Here is a 17,270-nt window from a genome sequence, read left to right as displayed (position 1 = left end):
CTCCTGACCTGTTTCCCTGGAGCCTCATCAATCAAATTCAGCTTGGCAGGAGATGACTCCTTCACATGGAGAGGACAGGGACACCATTCCCGCCAGCTCCTTGCGCAAAGGGCAGTAAGTGTCAGTCAGCTTCACAAAATCAGAAACAAAGAAGCATAAGATGGGAGACTTACCCCAAAGACCTTCCAGGAGCCCCATGTCAGAGCCGGGTAGGGAATTCCCTTATTCCGGCCAAGCACAGTGTTATAGACATCATGCGCCTTATCGCAGTCTTTACTGCTCTGGATTTTATGCCAACATAACGCCCTTAGGAAAATGATACAAAGAGGGATAACTTCATACGGAATGTCAGATCCTTGCATTTCTCATATTATCTTTGGGAACTCCTAGAATTGCTGACCACATAGCCATGGGTTTGCCACCATCCTGAAAGTAAGTCATCATCTAGAACAGGGAGAGAGACATTTCACCCTTATGACTCGCCACAGAAAGGTTTCCAAAACCAGGTACTTGCCTTACAATGTCATCGGCTTCCAAATTATGAGGACCCTTCTACATGCAACCAGTTTGGGACAGTCTCTGAATGATTTCTGGATTTGCCTGAAGAGGCACACAATTTTCAATCTTTCTTAAAGGAAATAATCTGAAATTGTAAAATATTTGTCTGATTATATTTGATAGCATAAGAAAAATGCTAACTATTGGGAGAATTGGCAAATATAAGGATTATTCATCATTTTGAAAGTTCGAAACTCTTCAAAAGAGCCCAGGATCCTTGTTCCATGTTACAGAGGGGGACATAGAAGGGCCTTTGAAAGACACAGTTTGCCTCAGGTCAAAACAAGGCATCAGGCAGAGGTAGGTACTGAACTCAGGTTCACAGGCAAACTGAAAATAAAGCCCCTCAAGTCTCACGTATCTTGTCTCTCCCTCCTCTGACACAGTAAGGTACACTGATTTATCAGGTATGTGAGAAATTCTTGTTTGGTGGCAGTTGACTCTGCACATTTCAACAGAAGGGGAGAGGCCGAGCAGCCGAGGGCTGGCTGTTCGCCCTCTCCTGGCTGCTACGCTCCTGTGTCCAGACTGACTCTTCCCAAAGGAGAGTTCACCTTCTTTGAGGGTATCAGCTCATCTTCAAGGTTGGAGAAGTGGGTGGAATATAGGACTTGAGGTTGGGAGAGCCTTTAGGCGCAGCAGAGAGCAGCATCGAAGCCAAGTCAGAGAAGCAAAAGGCAGAGAAATTCTAGGTCCCAGCGTACGATGCAGGGTCAGTGCGATCTACAACCCCTGCTGAAAAGGGGGTTGGACGGGGAAGATGGGCTGGAGAAAAAGTCCCACCCAGCAAAGACACCGCAACTATGAAGAAAGAAAAATCTTTGCAACCTTTACTCTTCTCACCATCCCAAGACTGTTGAAACGGCAAATAAAATACCAGATGTTGAATTTGTGACCTGTGTGTTTGAACACTGGACTTGCAAACATAAGACAGTTGGTAGGAAATTAATTTATGTTCAGATTAAATGAGCTGCCAGGGTCAAGACTGTGTTATGACCACAGTTCATTCTCTTTCTTTTTCTCCTTGTTAATTAGATACAATTACATGAGCTTTAGCTTTAGTGCACTTCCAGTCTAATTATCGAAAAAAGGTTCACATTTTAAGAAAGAGAATTAAAAATGAACAATGGTAACAAACAACCTTCTCATTGCTGACGTGCATTCAGATTAATGGTTATTTCCCTAATTAATCTAAATCACTCATCCAGTGTAATTCGGATGACTGCAGCAAGGATGACTTCTCTACGTACTTCAATTTTAACAGTTTTGGCAAGCTAATACACAGAGAAAACAAAGTAAGACAAGTTTTAAGCACACAAACTACAAGCTGGGCATATAAGCAGTGATATTCCAACACTTCAAGAAGAAGAAAAAAAACCTCACAAAATAATTTTAAACAGAAATTACCATTACTCCTTCTCTGAAACCATGTCTCTAGGAGCCTCTCAAAAGCACTTTGATCATACTGATGAGGGCCCTACAGACTCCTTGGGGAATTTCCAACACCTACCTCTTTATTTTCTCAGGCAGTCACAGGAAAAGAGGTTTTGTTGAAGATGCCAGCCTCTACCGGGCTTGTCAGGATGTCTCAGGCTTAACCCTTTGACGCCTCTGACCACCCTGAAGATGCGATCTTCACAGTGTAGATCACAGCATTAAATTAGGACACAAGCCAAGTCCCAAACCCCCGAAGCTAGCGGGATGAAAAATGCGTATGATCTGCTGCCGCAGAAACATTAGCTAAACATCTCACAGTCCTGCAACACTTAGCGTGGGACCTCTCTTATGCCCAGTGCCTTTTGATTCCGATAGAGTTAGTTGTGAACTCTAACTCTTCTCTGATACAGATGGCATAACACTCAGTAAAGAGTTCTGTTCAACGGGACAACCAAGTATTGCCATTTCTGTTGACATATTTTCTGTAAACAACTACATTCTGATAAACTTCTTTCACAGTTTGCTTTCCAGAGTCACATTCTAGTTTCCTAAAGAAACATTATGCATCTCCTCCAGCTGCAACATCTGCTCAGAGCACAATATTATGGGGCAATAATTACAAAAACACGTTCTTCTCAGAAACAGAGACACTGACTGTTTGTTACTAAAGGTTACTATCTCTCTAAACAAAGACTGATGCAAGTAAGCGAGACAACTGCGATTTTGCCATCAAAAAGAACGAGTTTTGCCTTGTCTGCGTCTGGAAGGCACTGTTACGCAGCACATACGAATATACGTCCACACGAATAATGTTCTATGTTAGAATTACATTATATTTCAGTATCAGCTTAAAAGTTACTTTCAGATCAGCATAAAATCTAAGGGTTTTGCAAGCAGCAAGTTGGGTTCCAAACCAAAGCAACCACAGATTACTTTCCTACAGGAGTGAAAAACTCAGCCAAAAGCAAGTTTAGCTCTTCTTCGCTGCTTGATGATTTCTGGTAGGCAAGCCTTATTCTGTAGCCTCTCAGCTAAGAAGACTCCCCTTGCTGGTTTTTAACCACTTCCACCGGCCAAGAATGAGAAGGCCAGAAGTCACATCAGGACAACAGAGTAGGGTCAAGAAAGCAACAGATGACAGCCATACTACAAGACTGGAGAAGAATCAGAAAAAAAAAGGAGAAATCAGCAACAGCCACAAGGAAAGTGTAGGAGGAGACTTGGAAATTATGAGGTGGAGACTGTACAAAATAAGAGATGGGCAATAAGTGGGCTACCTGGGCAGATGGCAGAAAAAATACCACATTATCACACCATTGCTTTTCTCGATATTCATCTTATTCCTGGCCAAAGCACTGGAACTTCAGGAAACCAAGTTAAGGGACTTGTACAAGTGTTCTCTTCGTTTAAAAACAAAAAACAAACAAACAAAGCATACACGTACACCAAGCTCCTTCACAGTCCTAGAAGCAGCAGCAACTTTTAGAGGAGCAAAGGCAAGACAGACTATATATTTGGACTATGTAGAGGCCCCAGTTTCAGTCTTCGCAATTCCTGTGGAAAGGTGTTGTGTGGTCACGGACTAGATAGCCAGTACCTTGACCACAGACATGGTCTTATGCTTGTCATGGTTAGTTCCTTTGCCCCAAGCAGTCACACGCTTTGTGGTTTGCCTTAACAGCAGGGGAAGAGACAGCATTTGATTAATACGGTGCTCAATAACCAGTAAGGTTAGGGCTCTGGGTACAGTTCTTCAGCCTTGGCGTGACTCACTTTCCGTAGCCACCTTCCAACCAGAGGCTTGGAGCAGTAACCAGCATGGAATTCAGTCACACCAGAAGCTCAGGCTACGGAACGAGAGGAAGGTCCCAGCAACAGCAGCGGGAGACGGAGTAGCACACATGTTGGGCGAAGACTATGGAATAGCTGGAGACTTAACTCTCAATTTAATACACCGAGGTTAAACAAAGTGCATGGATACTGTTCTGTGGTTGAATAAAGCCAGCCAGAACCAGACTGCTGAAAGAAAGAAAAATAAAGTCCAGGCAGGAAGAAAAAAAGCTCAGACTAGACTTCCACATGAATGTCCTCTTCTTTCCCTTCACAGAAATCTTTTTTTGTTCCCAAACTTGTCACCCATCTTTTTTCGGCTGTACAATATTTTAAGAATAAGTTAAATGTTTACTTGCCTCAGTTAGCATATATTTTCTACATGATTGAACGTGAGGTATTACCCAAACAAAGAAAATCTTTGAAATAAATACGGTAATGAAACAAAAGAATGCTCCTTTTGGAAATAATCCCATAAATACTATAGAAACCTCCTTTGCAAACCATTTGCAAAAATAAAGAGTCAAGGGAAGTTGCACTTGCTTCCTGGTTTAAAAGTAACTTCACCAAAAGTTTCCTAATTCTTGAAATGAAACACTGCTGAGATTATTAGATTCACAACATACACGTCAAAAAACACTAAAGACAGCTATTCACAATGGCAGTACTTTTAAGTCTTGGAAACCCTATCTGTGCACAACATCTCTGCTCAGCATTATTATTTTGGGGTAATTGACAATATGCTGTTTGGTTGATTTCAAAACACTTGAGGATTTTGAATAAGCCTACGAAACGTCACGTTTCATACAATGTTTTCACTAGCAGTGTATCCTCGCATTTACCCAGAAGACTCCAAAGCTGGCTTTTATGCCGATTCCCCAAATACTGTACAATGTGCCAAAGACCAACCACAGTCCACATGGAAATATCAAGCCAAGCTCCCTAACCTAACTTCCAGGCAAGATGAGATTGAGGTAGACTGGTTATTACATCCTACTGGTGCTGAGATATTAAGAGCCGATTTCTTGCCCAGTCTCCCCTCACAGAATCCACACGACACTTTACTTCATGTAACCAGAACTACGGGTTTACCTTTCAACCCAAAGACAGTAAAACAGTGTTCTTGCATTCTTCCTGGACGCCAACTTAATTCTGTAAGAAGTATGCCATCTACTGATGCACTATTTACTATACCATTCTTCAAGCGCCTTCACACAACCACTGACCGAGACCAATCTTAGCTGTGTTAGCTGAAAAGAAAAATAATATTCCATGAATTTACAAGAAATGACAGCGCTCTCGAAGCCAGTGAAATGTGTTTTATTTTAAGCCACTGCTAAAACAAGGACAAATTTAGTGCAACCTGGAGTTCATAATCTGAAAACTGAATATAGTTAAATTACTAAAATGGCAAAACTCGTCACCATTATACAGTACAAGACCTTCATATTCATTGAGTACAGTTACATAAACATTTATAGTTATTCAAACTGCTTTTGGTATACAATTACATCACTAACTGGGCTGTGAATTACTGTAACACTGCACAAATAAGCAGCAGTTCCAGCAAATTATAATAAATTTTAGTATTAAATACTATTCAGACGTTACAACAGAACAAAGGCCCCTCTAAAACTACAACTCCAGCTATACAACAGGAATGTACAAAGATGGTACAAAATAAAGTGACTACAGTGGCTGGGCTCTGTACTCGCCTCTTCAGAGCTCAAGTACAGTAAATGCTCGACAGAAGTGGCTCTTGCTGAAAAGCCAAAATTCTTACACTAAAATCATTCCTGAATCTTGTCTTTTTCTTTGCAAATCAACTGCGTAAAAGTAGGGGGTTTTGCGCTGGTGACAGTGTTTATTACTTAACTGTGTTCCCATCTCCAACAATCTGTGGCTCTTTATAGAAAAGGTCCCAGACAAAGTTACGCTAGCAAATGTTAACGTTTAAAATCTGATACCGTTTTTGAGAGACCTAATTAGTCTCGGAATGTGGGTTGCTGGGTTTTTGGGTTTTGTTTGTTTTTTAAAAAGCTTACACAACCTTTTAAAACTCCAGAACAAAGATACTACACAAATTGCATTCACGTACACCGTCTTAGCTACTTTTTCACATCCTCATTTTGAGAGAGCAAATGGTCTTTAATTTTTACATATGGGTTTGAGTTTTGTTTGGTTTTTATTTTATTTTAAGGCTTTATGCATACTTCTGTATTATTTATGCACCCCTTTCTGAACGTTTAAACTTGTTTTAAATATGGCCACATTTAATCGTTAATTTATAGAGGGACTATTTTCAAAGTGCTTTTTCTACAAGGTCTTACAAAACATCCAAACACTTCCATTTTTCAAAACATCATATGTATATATCAAGTGTTTTGAGTCTGGGTGTCTTCTGGAACAATATCACCATTGTATATATATTCCTCAACTTAAAAATTAAATTACCAAGTCAGGTTTCCCATACAGAAAAAATCCAAGATGAAACAAACTCTACCTTGCTATGTTTGTTTGTAAAGCAGAGTTGTCTGGTTTATACGGACCAAAACGTGGCCCTTCATGTTTTTACAGTTTCATTTACACTTCCATATTCGTGGTCTGGAGTTTTAAATAAACTCAGTAATAGCGTAATTTAAGACTCGCATTAGCAAAGAACAGCTTTCTCACTAATATGGCAGACAGCATCAGTTAAATATAGTCAGAGTAAGGTTTCCAAAGATTATTAAAATTGTTAAATTATAATAATTTTGCGAGGCTAGTTTAACGCTTTCCCAATTTTGACACCCAAAGAGAAAAGTCCAGACCAAATTTAAAACAATTTGTGTAGAAAATTGGTTTGGGTTTTTTTGTTCATTTTTACTTAAAGTATTTTATAACATCTTTCTCATATAAATTTGGAAAATATGCTACTTTCCTCAGAGGCTAATAAATCCATTTCTTCCTTAACATACCACCAATCAATAGTTACATAAAGTATTTGATCCAGTCGGAAAACAAGATTCCACTTACAAAAATCATTTTTAGTGCAACTATTGTCTACTTCACTTTTTGAACAGTTGTAAGCTTTGGGAATCGCACAATCCTCTACCTTTCTCCAGAAAAGTCATTAAAAAGAAAAACCACCTCACCAACTTTATAAAATCCATCATACTGAATAAATCACAGTTAAAAACTGGCTGTTCCTGTGGTGTTGTTTTGTTGGGGTTTTTTTTTCAAATGTACAGCTTTGTACAATGCCTTCAATATCTTTATTTATTCAGGTTTGGACATGTACAGAAATACTGCACTAGTACTACTGTATCTTCATGTCCTGAAGTTTCACTTGGTCAGAATGCAAAGGTCTAAAACCCAGAGCAAAATTTAGTCCTGAGGTACTGTTTTTAGTATTTTATTTTCTTAACATTTTGATTTTATAGTTAAATTTGTACATTATGGTCATGTTAAAGGGAAGATGTTACAGCCAGAAAATGGTTTCAAATTTTTTGTCTGAAACAACATCAAAAGTCAACCTTGAAAAAGGAAGAAAGGAGTATGGGAGGTTGGGGATAAAAAACATCCAGACAACTTTTGTACAGATCTTCAAAACTATTTGTTACTAGCCCCATCTTCCAAATAAAGGAATTAAGATAACTTTCCCCTCCTGCTTTGGGTTCTAGAGAAAAACAACTCCTGATGCTTGGCTTTATAACAAGGCCTAGCAAACCCATAACAAGACAAAAGACCTTGTAATAGGTTTTGGTCTTTTTGTCACACAGCATAAATAGATCTCTCAATCAGTGAAATGACACATGAAGTGAGGCAACAAACTATGAGCATAACAGAATTTTAAGTTATTGGTACAAATTTACATTGGAAGTCCGTATTGGTGAGATCTCATACACATTGAGATACATATACATATCACTGTGTGTATGCACATGCGTGAACACACCTATGTGCGTATACAAAAATGTTAAAGATCTTTAAGTCGGTGAGAAAGGTGAACTTTGTGAGACCCAAGGCAGAAATCCAGATGACAAGTAAGGACTAAAACCAGGTCTCCGTAAAAAAAGCAGTCAAATGCCTTCCTGAAACACAAAGACATTGCAAGGAGAGGGCTCTTGAGTTTACCAGTGTGACATCTCACAGTGATTTAGGGGGTGTGGGAAATAAGAATTGAACACATTCCAGTAAAATTCATGAATAGGTTTAGAGACCTTGGGATGAGAAACTTGTGCACCTTATCAACAGTATGGTTTTCTTTGAAAGAACCACTAAGACTCTTTCGTTCCTCCAGAATAAGACTCCACGATGCTCCTGCAAGAGATATGAGTTTTGAGGTGGCAACCTTGTAATTACCAGCATGTCTTTTTCTCTCAAAGGATGTATAAAAAAACAAAAAACAAACCCAAAATCCAAAAAGCACTTTCACACCACAGGATATGTAAAGGTCCAGCTTCCAGCTTTCCCTTCGAACAGAAAGGCAAATCGGCAGCACTGGTGAGAAACTTGACTCGGCTGCTGAACAGACTTAATTAAAAGTGCCTTTAAAAAAATATACAGTGAAGGTAGTTAAGAAAAATGAAAAATCAATTTGCAAGAAATTTCCCCTTTATGTTTTAATTAGCTTTCTTTGTTACACACTTAAGTGCTCACTGAGTAACAGAATTCTCTTTATTACTGAAAAGAAAGTTCATATATGGAGGCTAAGAAATAAAGAATTAGATTAATCAAAAAGATGGCCAAAATCCTCAGAGGAAGAAATTTTGATCTGCTACTTTTAACCCATCTAGTGAGAGACTAACATACAAATTCTTCGACACAGAATTAATGTCAATAGAAGTATTTGCATACAAAAAAGCTTCAGTAAGAAATTTAGCAATTTAGACTTGATTGGCAAGCTTCAGGAAACCTCGCTGAAGAAGTACGTATGAAATTATGCTCAGCTACTCACTCTGCCCTTCTACCAGCTCTATACTAGTCAACAGAAGGGAACATGTATTTGCACCTCAACAATTTCAGAGCAGGCTCTCACGTCTCCACATGAAGTTAAACTTGATAAAGGTGGCTATGAAGCCAGACTGCATTGTGAAGCTGCTTGGGCAGGTCACCATTTTCTTCCTGGCAATGGTGCCCTTGGGCATATAACACCTGGCTAATATTGGTGATTTTTTTCATTATCTGAAGCAAGGTATTCCAGAACAGATTTTTGCAGAACATCAGTGCTCTTAGTCCCACAGTGAATATAGCACACACACGAGTGGGGAAAAGAGCTATCCAGGCACAGCGGGAATCCTGAATATGATGTCTGAGACTGTCTCCTCTGAACTACTATCACAGACAAGGGATTTTTTCATAAATATATTTCAATGGTCTGAACACAGCAGTAAATACATGTTATGCGTGGGTGGACAATACCAATTATGGACTGAATAAACATACCATGTGCACAGTATCACAAAGCACAGCACAGCTATTTTGACTTTCACCTCAAAGTCTTTTAAATGCTGACGATTACTTGAACATTCATTAGTTGCATTTTACTTTACATATCTGTGTTCTTTGTATCTCCTTCAAAAGAGGAATGAAGTGAAGAGTGTTGCATCTTTGGATTTTTCAGACGTTTTCCAGAAGCCAACCAACCAAAGACTTATTTAGAGCTTGCTCTCCATCAGACACCTTCTCTGTCATTTCACAATATTTCAGCACTGCTTGCAAGAGATCTCCAACTTTCCAATTTCTTTCTCGCAGTCTTCTGGAAAGCTAAAGGGGAGATAGGGGAACACAAAACAAAATATTTTGACTGGCACATCCTGATTAACAGTTACATAAGTTATTCTTGAAACATTAGCTCATAAGAGATCAGTTGTAATGAGTTAATCGTTATTCCCACATCTAGAAAAACAAAAACTTCCACAAGAATCAGGCGGAAGTTTCTTTAGGGCAGTTTTCACAAAATTTTCTTCTGGCGGGAGCGACATTTTCAAATGACGTGGTGCCACAGGTATGAGGGCTGTGGTTCATCAAGACTGCAGAAAACAGGAAATTCTGAACACAAGATTAAGACATCTGCCACCCCTCCCATGCCAATAATGCACATATAAAAAGACAAAACTCAGTCTTAATAAAAGGATGTGGATTTTTCCTTTCACAACATATAGTGTGGTTTGGGTGGCACAGATGCTACCCTCAATGAAAACAGTGTCTTCAGAGTTGGGAAATTATAACATCTTGGGGAAGAGGAAAAGGTGAGGGTTAAGTTAAGCTACCATTTGGGAGCAGAGATCAGTGTAGCTGAAAACATTTATTTTTCACCCAGGATCCAAGGAAAAAAAAAAAAAAAAAAAATCTTCCTTTGCTTAGGCGTCAAGCTCAGCTATATATGGAAAAAAGCCCACCATAAGACAAGGATGAATTTGCCCATTTGCCCAGGAGTAAAAAAATCTTTTACTTAAAAAAAGCCCACCAAACCCCCCCAAAAAAACCCCTTTATTCTCTGTAGCTTTCTGGACAACTGTCAATGCTGCATTTAATAAACACAATTTAGACACCCTATTTATTCCTTGAATCTGTAGAATTTTATTGCCTTTCATAGTCCCTACCCATGACATTCCATACGTTAATTTTTAAGAAAAAGTCATAAACAGCGTTCAGTGAAATATCTTCCACAGATAGAAAATTTAAAATTAATAATGTTTCTTCTATGAAACTTGTCAGATTGCAATACAAAATTCTATTAAAAAATGAAAAGGAAGACAATCTCTCTCTGGTTCTTCACCTAGGGAATGTACCAACTGCAACAAGGCAGGTGATGGAACTGACAGAAAGAATGTGGGCATAAAAACATGTATAAAACAATTAACTTCTTGAGCAAACAATTAACTTGAACGAGCAAAAAAGATCCTCTCTAATTTTGAGTACAATATATCCTAAACACTGAAACTTTTTCAGTGAAAAAAACCCAGCGTCTTTTCTACAATAAAAAGAAATGAAATCTGTTGTTATTTCTGTGAATTTTAAAACAGAGCACAGGGTGCAAGAGTTTTACAGTCTACAGCAGGCAATTTTGTAAATGGTGTTTGTTGGTTTATAAAAGAGTAGTCATTTTTCTTATGCCAGAGGAAAGTTTGGCTAATGTCCAAAGACCTACTTCAGCAAATAAAGTATAAAACTTCTGTCCAAAGAAGATACCACCATTGTAAGATGATAGAGTTGGCACCTGGTTTCATTAATCTTTCCATTTTTAGTGTTCAAAGTTCAATCTCACTATTTCTTTAGCAGACTGATCTGTTTCTTACTGTCAGACAAGTGAAATATTGGAGTCTCCTCAAAATAGACACCAGGAATCCTAAAAGAGCTAGATAAGGTCTGATTAAAAATTGCATATATGTGTTTTTTTTAATCCAGGCACTTGCATTTCCACGCTGTCAGGCTTCTCAAAGAAGTCAAAAACGAACTATTCTAATTTACTGGTTTCTTGTTCTAGCTCCTAACAAATGTATTTTGTTTCCTACATAGGTATTTAAATTCTTTCTGCCTTGCTAAGTATAACATGTGTCCTTAAGTAAGAGTTCATACCCAGCTGCAGCAAGTAATACCTTGCCTGATACATGCTAGGATATTTTTGCCTTTTACACAGCCACATCACATCAGTGGCTCATTACCCCTGCTGTGATCAGCTAACACAAGCCTTTCCTCCCTTCCAAAACCCACCAACTGCTTATAGAGAAAATTACTGTTTAGTGTAATCTAAAGCCCACGTAACTGAGGTAACACACCAAAGTACCTATGAGATGACCAAAACTCCAGAGCTGGCGAGAGATCAGTACGTAGAGGTCAGCTTAGTTTTCTGCTGGGCTGCAGTGCCCTCTGGAGGTGCTTGTCTAGCTTTACTAGGGACAGAACCGAGAATGACTATTTCTAATCCAAGACGCTCAGTTTTGGTCAGAGATCATTCCAGTTGGGAAACGGGATGGAATAAAAAACAGGTAATCCTTCCCTGCCCCCATGAGGGGAAACAGGATTTCAGTTCATTTTAAGATAACAGCATTTAGAGAACTAAAAATTAATCTATACAATTAAGTCAAACAATTAACTTTTTTAACTTTTTCATGACTGTATAACTGCTGCCTGCCTGAAGGTTTTGTGTTTTATCTTTAGGTGTCAACTCAGTATCATTTTATGACTGAAGTATCAATTAGAAAAATATTACAGCTTCTTAGGAATGCATACATAATAGACATTGTTATTTTCCAGAGTGCTATTCTCTTATTACAGTAGCTAGAGTGGTGTTCAGATACACAAACAGCTAATAATGGCTTTCCTATCTTATTCTATGACTCTATGTGTCTTCAGGCATTGGCTCAAATAGTAGCATCGCAACTTTGAAATCTACTGAGTCAGGGCTCGCAGAAGAATGAGAGACTCGAGGAAAAATTAAAAAAGAGGCACTTGACACCTATTTTTTTGTCTTACATGATATATTGCAGTGTAGGATACAGGTGTGTCCCAAACACACACACAGGAGAATATTAACAACACTTGTGGGTCCCACCAACAGTATGTCTGAATATTTGCAACACTGCAATTTGCATACAAGAAGCATGAAATAGATGGATAGATCTTCAAAAGATGGCAAAAACGACTCACAAGGTCAGAATGATTGTAGTCACTAAACCCAACTCATTCGCATCAAAAGAACTTCAGAGAATGCTAGGTCAGGCATGTGAGAACCGAAAAAGTGAAGTATTTTCTTCTTCATGTTAAGACACTTACAAGCCATAGCAGGGAAGGAACATATGAATATAAGGATTAAATCCACCAGTTTAAAATAAAAACAGAAATGGAGAAATGTACTCTTAAACTGCCTTCTAGTTTATGAAAGCATGAAGTCCACTCTAAGTGTCCAAACTAACATACAATAGAATCATAGAATGGTTTGGGTTGGGATGGACCTTAAAGATCATCGAGTTCCAGCTCCCCTGCCATGGGCAGGGACACCTTCCAATAGACCAGGTTACTCACAGCCCCATCCAACCTGGCCTTGAACACCTGCAGGGATGGGGCATCCACAGCTTCTCCGAGCAACCTGTTCCAGTGTCTTATCACTCTCACAGTAAAGAATTTCTTCCTAATATCTAATCTAAATCTACCCTTTTCAGTTTAAACCTGTTACCCCTTGTCCTATCACTACACTCCCCATCTTTCATGTAGGCCTCCTTTAAGTACTGGAAAGCCGCAATAAGGTCTCCCAGAGCCTTCTCTTTTCCAGGCTGAACAACCCCAACTCTCTCAGCCTGTCCTCATAGGAGAGGTGCTCCATCCCTCTGATCATCTTTGTGGCCCTCCGCTGGACCTGTTCCTACAGGTCCATGTCCTTCCTGTGTTGAGGACTCCAAAGCTGGACACAGTACTCCAGGTGGGGTCTCACGAGAGTGGAGCAGCGGGGCAGAATCACCTCCCTCAACTTGCTGGCTGCACTTCTTTTGATGCAGACCAGGATGCTGTTGGCTTTCTGGGCTGCCAGCACATTGCTGGCTCATGTTGAGCTTCTCATCCACCAACATCCCCAAGTCCTTTTCCTCAGGGCTGCTCTCATTCCATTCTCCACCTGAGCCTGTATTTGTGCTTGGGATGGCCCCGACCCATGTGCAAGGCCTTGCACTTGGCCTTGTTGAACTTCATGAGGTTTGCACGGCCCCATCTCTCAAGCTTGTCCAGGTCCCCCTGGATGGCATCTCTTCCCCCCAGCATGTCGACCACGCTACACAGCTTGGTGTCATCAACAAAACGTAGTTTTGAAATAATTCTACATCAAACATACCAACATACCAGAAAAGAAGCACAGGGGATATATTTCAACTTACCAAAAAAAAATTTCCCAATTTTCTTGCTTATTCTAAATAAGAATGCAAGACCTTCTACTCTCGGGATTGAATACATATACCACACAGTTACACACGCAAAAGAATAATAAAATTAGCATTTTTTTCTAGCTAGAAAGGGAGAAGCCACTCTTATGAAAATTCAGCCCAGGTATGATCTGGACTGGCCTCTAGGTACCTTTCACACTCTTAACACAAATTTACAGGAACCAAGCACTGTAGGTGCCCACATTCATATAAGTTTGGGAGTCTATTTAGTCATATTGACCTCTACTTCCTGGTCACTCCCCTTTTCTCCCGAAACGATGATCTGAGCTTTGGAAAGCACCAAGTTGAAGACTCAATACTGGATTTGGGAACTGAGAGCAAGCTTTTCCTTCCTTAATATACTGATACGCACATTAAGTTGGTATGTTTTTATTAATTAAGATCTTGGCAAAAACAATGGCATCATGTTAACACTTTTTCACGTTACCAGGTCACAACATAAAAATCTTTGATAACCTATCACTCATATCAACCTTATCATTAGACACAATGCCAATATATCTGTTAAGTTAGCCTTTCAGTAGCCACGTAATGTTAAAAAAATTTCTTCGTAGAAGATTAAAAAAAAAAATAGGTCAAATGTAATAAATGCCAGATTATCATGTGCAGTTTGGTGTGTAGCCACAAAGGAGTAATTTTTGTAATTTTATAGGAATAAGAATTTTCTCTTATACGTTTGTGATGGAAAAACTCAGGTCAGTGCACGCACCAAAGTTTTGACCCTTCCCTAAGAGATGCTACTTGCTAAAGCCTAATTCTTTAAACTTCCGCTTTCTCTCTGGTCACATATTAAATTCAATCTATAAAACCAAAAATAAAAGCACCTAAAATTTAACTGAGCCTTCTTTCTTAACAGTTTTGGTTGCAGTTGCTTACAGAATAAAAACATATTAAATATTTAATTAGAACCTAAACTTCTTTCTGATAAGAAAAAGTGCATTTGCTAGCAGAAAAACCTGAGGCAGAACATCAATATTAAGTTAGAAATTAATTTGCATGATTCAATTTGTAGACAATTAAAAATTAAGTAAAAAATGCTTGAAAACATACACTTTCTGCTAAATAAAAATGCTGTAATTGTATCCTCTTTGGAGTAAAACTAGGAAAACAACTTGTGTAACAAGTTAACTCAGCTTTGATTAATACTGTTTTATTTGTGGTACATACACAGGCTAAACAGGCTGTTCCACTTTGACCTCTCAGGATTTAAATAATGATTTTCCTCAACAGCAAATACCTTATTATTATAGAGTGGCAAATAAAGCAGTAGCAGCTGGTGTATCACAGCAAACGGAAATCAAGCAAATCCTTTCGCATCCCCACCACCCATCAAACCCAAGTACTTACAAAGACAAATTCCCTTGTAGCAGTGTCATGGAAGTGAAGATCAGACACCTCTGTTTCAGAAGCCACCAGCCACTGGAGCGCTGTTCTGAGTTGAGGGTCCACTAGATTTGGTTGCAGATCAATATTCACTATTGCTAAAGTCTTCCGTATTTGCTCCGAACCTAACATTAAAAATATAATCATCAAATACATAGTTTCAAATTGTTTCAGAAAAGTCTCTGTTGTTCACTGTTTAGACTATATTTTCTTAAAAACCTGAATTTAATACATGCAGATAATAGAAAGGGAAAAAATCATGCTGGTCTGAAGTGCTTCTGTACTTTCACATGAGGAAGTACTGTTTTTCCCATTTACAATTGTACACAAACATAGCTGAGTATTAAAAGACATCTAAGCTGTAATATATGATTAACGATTAATGGAGCAGGTTCAAGCTGGAGGCCTGTAACCAGTGGTGTCCCCCAGGGGTCAATACTTGGTCCAGTCCTGTTCAACATATTCATCAGCGACCTGGACGAGGGGACCGAGTGTATCCTCAGCAAGTTTGCTGATGATACCAAACTGGGAGGGGTGGCTGACACCCCAGAGGGCCGTGCTGCCATCCAGTGAGACCTGAACAGGCTGAAGAGCTGGGCAAGGAAGAACCTCATGAGGTTCAACAGGGAAAAGTGTAGGGTCCTGCACCTGGGGAAGAAGAATGTTAGGCACCAATACAGGTTAGGTGTGGACCTGCTGGAGTCAAGTTCTGAAGTGAAAGATCTGGAGGTCCTGGTAGACAGAAAAATGACAATGAGCAAGCAGTGTGCTCTTGTGGCCAGGAAGGCCAATGGAATCCTGGGCTGCAAAGGGAAGAGTGTGGCTAGTAGGTCCAGGGAAGTCTTCTCCCCCTCTACTCTGCACTGGTGAGGCCACAACCGGAATACTGTGCCCAGTTCTGGGCTCCCCAATTCAAGAGGGACAGGGAACTACTGGAAAGAGTCCAGCGAAGGGCAACGAGGATGATTCAAGGACTGGAGCATCTCCCTTATGAAGAAAGGCTGAGAGAGCTGGGACTCTTTAGCCTGGAGAAGAGAAGGCTGAGGGGAGACCTTATCAATGCTTATAAGTCTTTAAAGGGTGGGTTGAAGGAGGAGGGAGCCAGACTCTTTTCAGTGGTTGCCAGTGAGAGGACGAGGGGCAACGGGCACAAGCTGGAACATAGGAGGTTCCACTCAAATATGAGAAGAAACTTCTTTACAGTGAGGGTGACAGAGCCCTGGAACAGGCTGCCCAGGGAGGTTGTGGAGTCCCCTTCTTTGGAGATTTTCAAGACCCGCCTGGATGCAGTCCTGAGTAACATGCTCTGACATGCTCTGGGCAATCCTGCGTTGGCAGGGGAGTTGGACTAGATGATCTTTATGGTCCCTTCCAACTCTAAAAATTCAGTGAAATTCAGTGAAAATATATTCCAAATGACAAGGAATTTAACACAGCCTTTCATAAATTGTTTGAACAGCAATGGCTCTCACATTGTCCATCAGTCATTTCCATTTCCAACTGCTACTTTTCACTATGCCTTCATCTACTAAATTTTTTAAAAGTGTCTATTTCAGAATTCTTTCCTGTACAGGCAGACTGATCACAGTGCCTCTGATTTTTTCCAAAATTTAGAGCTGTTTTTACTGAAGTCTATCCAATTTTCAACACTTCCTCTACAGCATGAGTTCCAAAAATTAACACGATATTGAAAGAGCAGTTGCATTAGAAACAGAGAAACTACGGTATTGTCATCTTCTGTTCCCATCTGATTTAAAAAAAAATAAAATTTAAGAGATGCAGTTCATTTCCATACATTTTTCCAGAAGCTTAAGAAAAAAAAGAAGCAACCACACATCTTCTGCTTACATCAAGACTATTTGGAGATTTGCAACATGGCTGAATATCCTCTGTAAGCAGACAGCAGAGGTTTCTTGAAACACTTATTTCATCTTCAGAATATACCCAACACAAAGAAAAGCTCTGTTAGAACTTGCTCAAATATCAGCTCATCTTTAAATCCACCTCATACACTGTGTATTCAGGCTGTCCTCATTTGAGTTAACAACCTTTGGCACTTAATCAGACTGGAACCACAGCAGAGATCTTCTATGAATCAGAAAGTTGTAACAAGATTCTGGATAGACCCTATTTTATATTTCACTA

The 17,270-nt window shown here is 39.5% G+C and overlaps 1 protein-coding gene across 1 annotated transcript in view; it reads right to left on the bottom strand.

Annotated features, from left to right (window-relative positions):
* Positions 1 to 9,164: 9,164 nt before the first annotated feature.
* Positions 9,165 to 17,270, bottom strand: part of AKAP11 (A-kinase anchoring protein 11) — a 39,582-nt gene continuing 31,476 nt past the window's right edge. The window contains 2 exon segments of the mRNA XM_074149993.1: positions 9,165 to 9,573; positions 15,090 to 15,250. Coding sequence (XP_074006094.1) covers positions 9,427 to 9,573; positions 15,090 to 15,250 — 308 coding nt within the window. The 3' untranslated portion in view covers positions 9,165 to 9,426.

This window comes from Numenius arquata, chromosome 1 (genome assembly GCF_964106895.1).
Source record: "Numenius arquata chromosome 1, bNumArq3.hap1.1, whole genome shotgun sequence".
NCBI classification, from domain to species: Eukaryota; Metazoa; Chordata; class Aves; order Charadriiformes; family Scolopacidae; genus Numenius; species Numenius arquata.
Note: the sequence above shows the minus strand (reverse complement) of the source record. Positions and strands in the feature narration are given on the sequence as shown.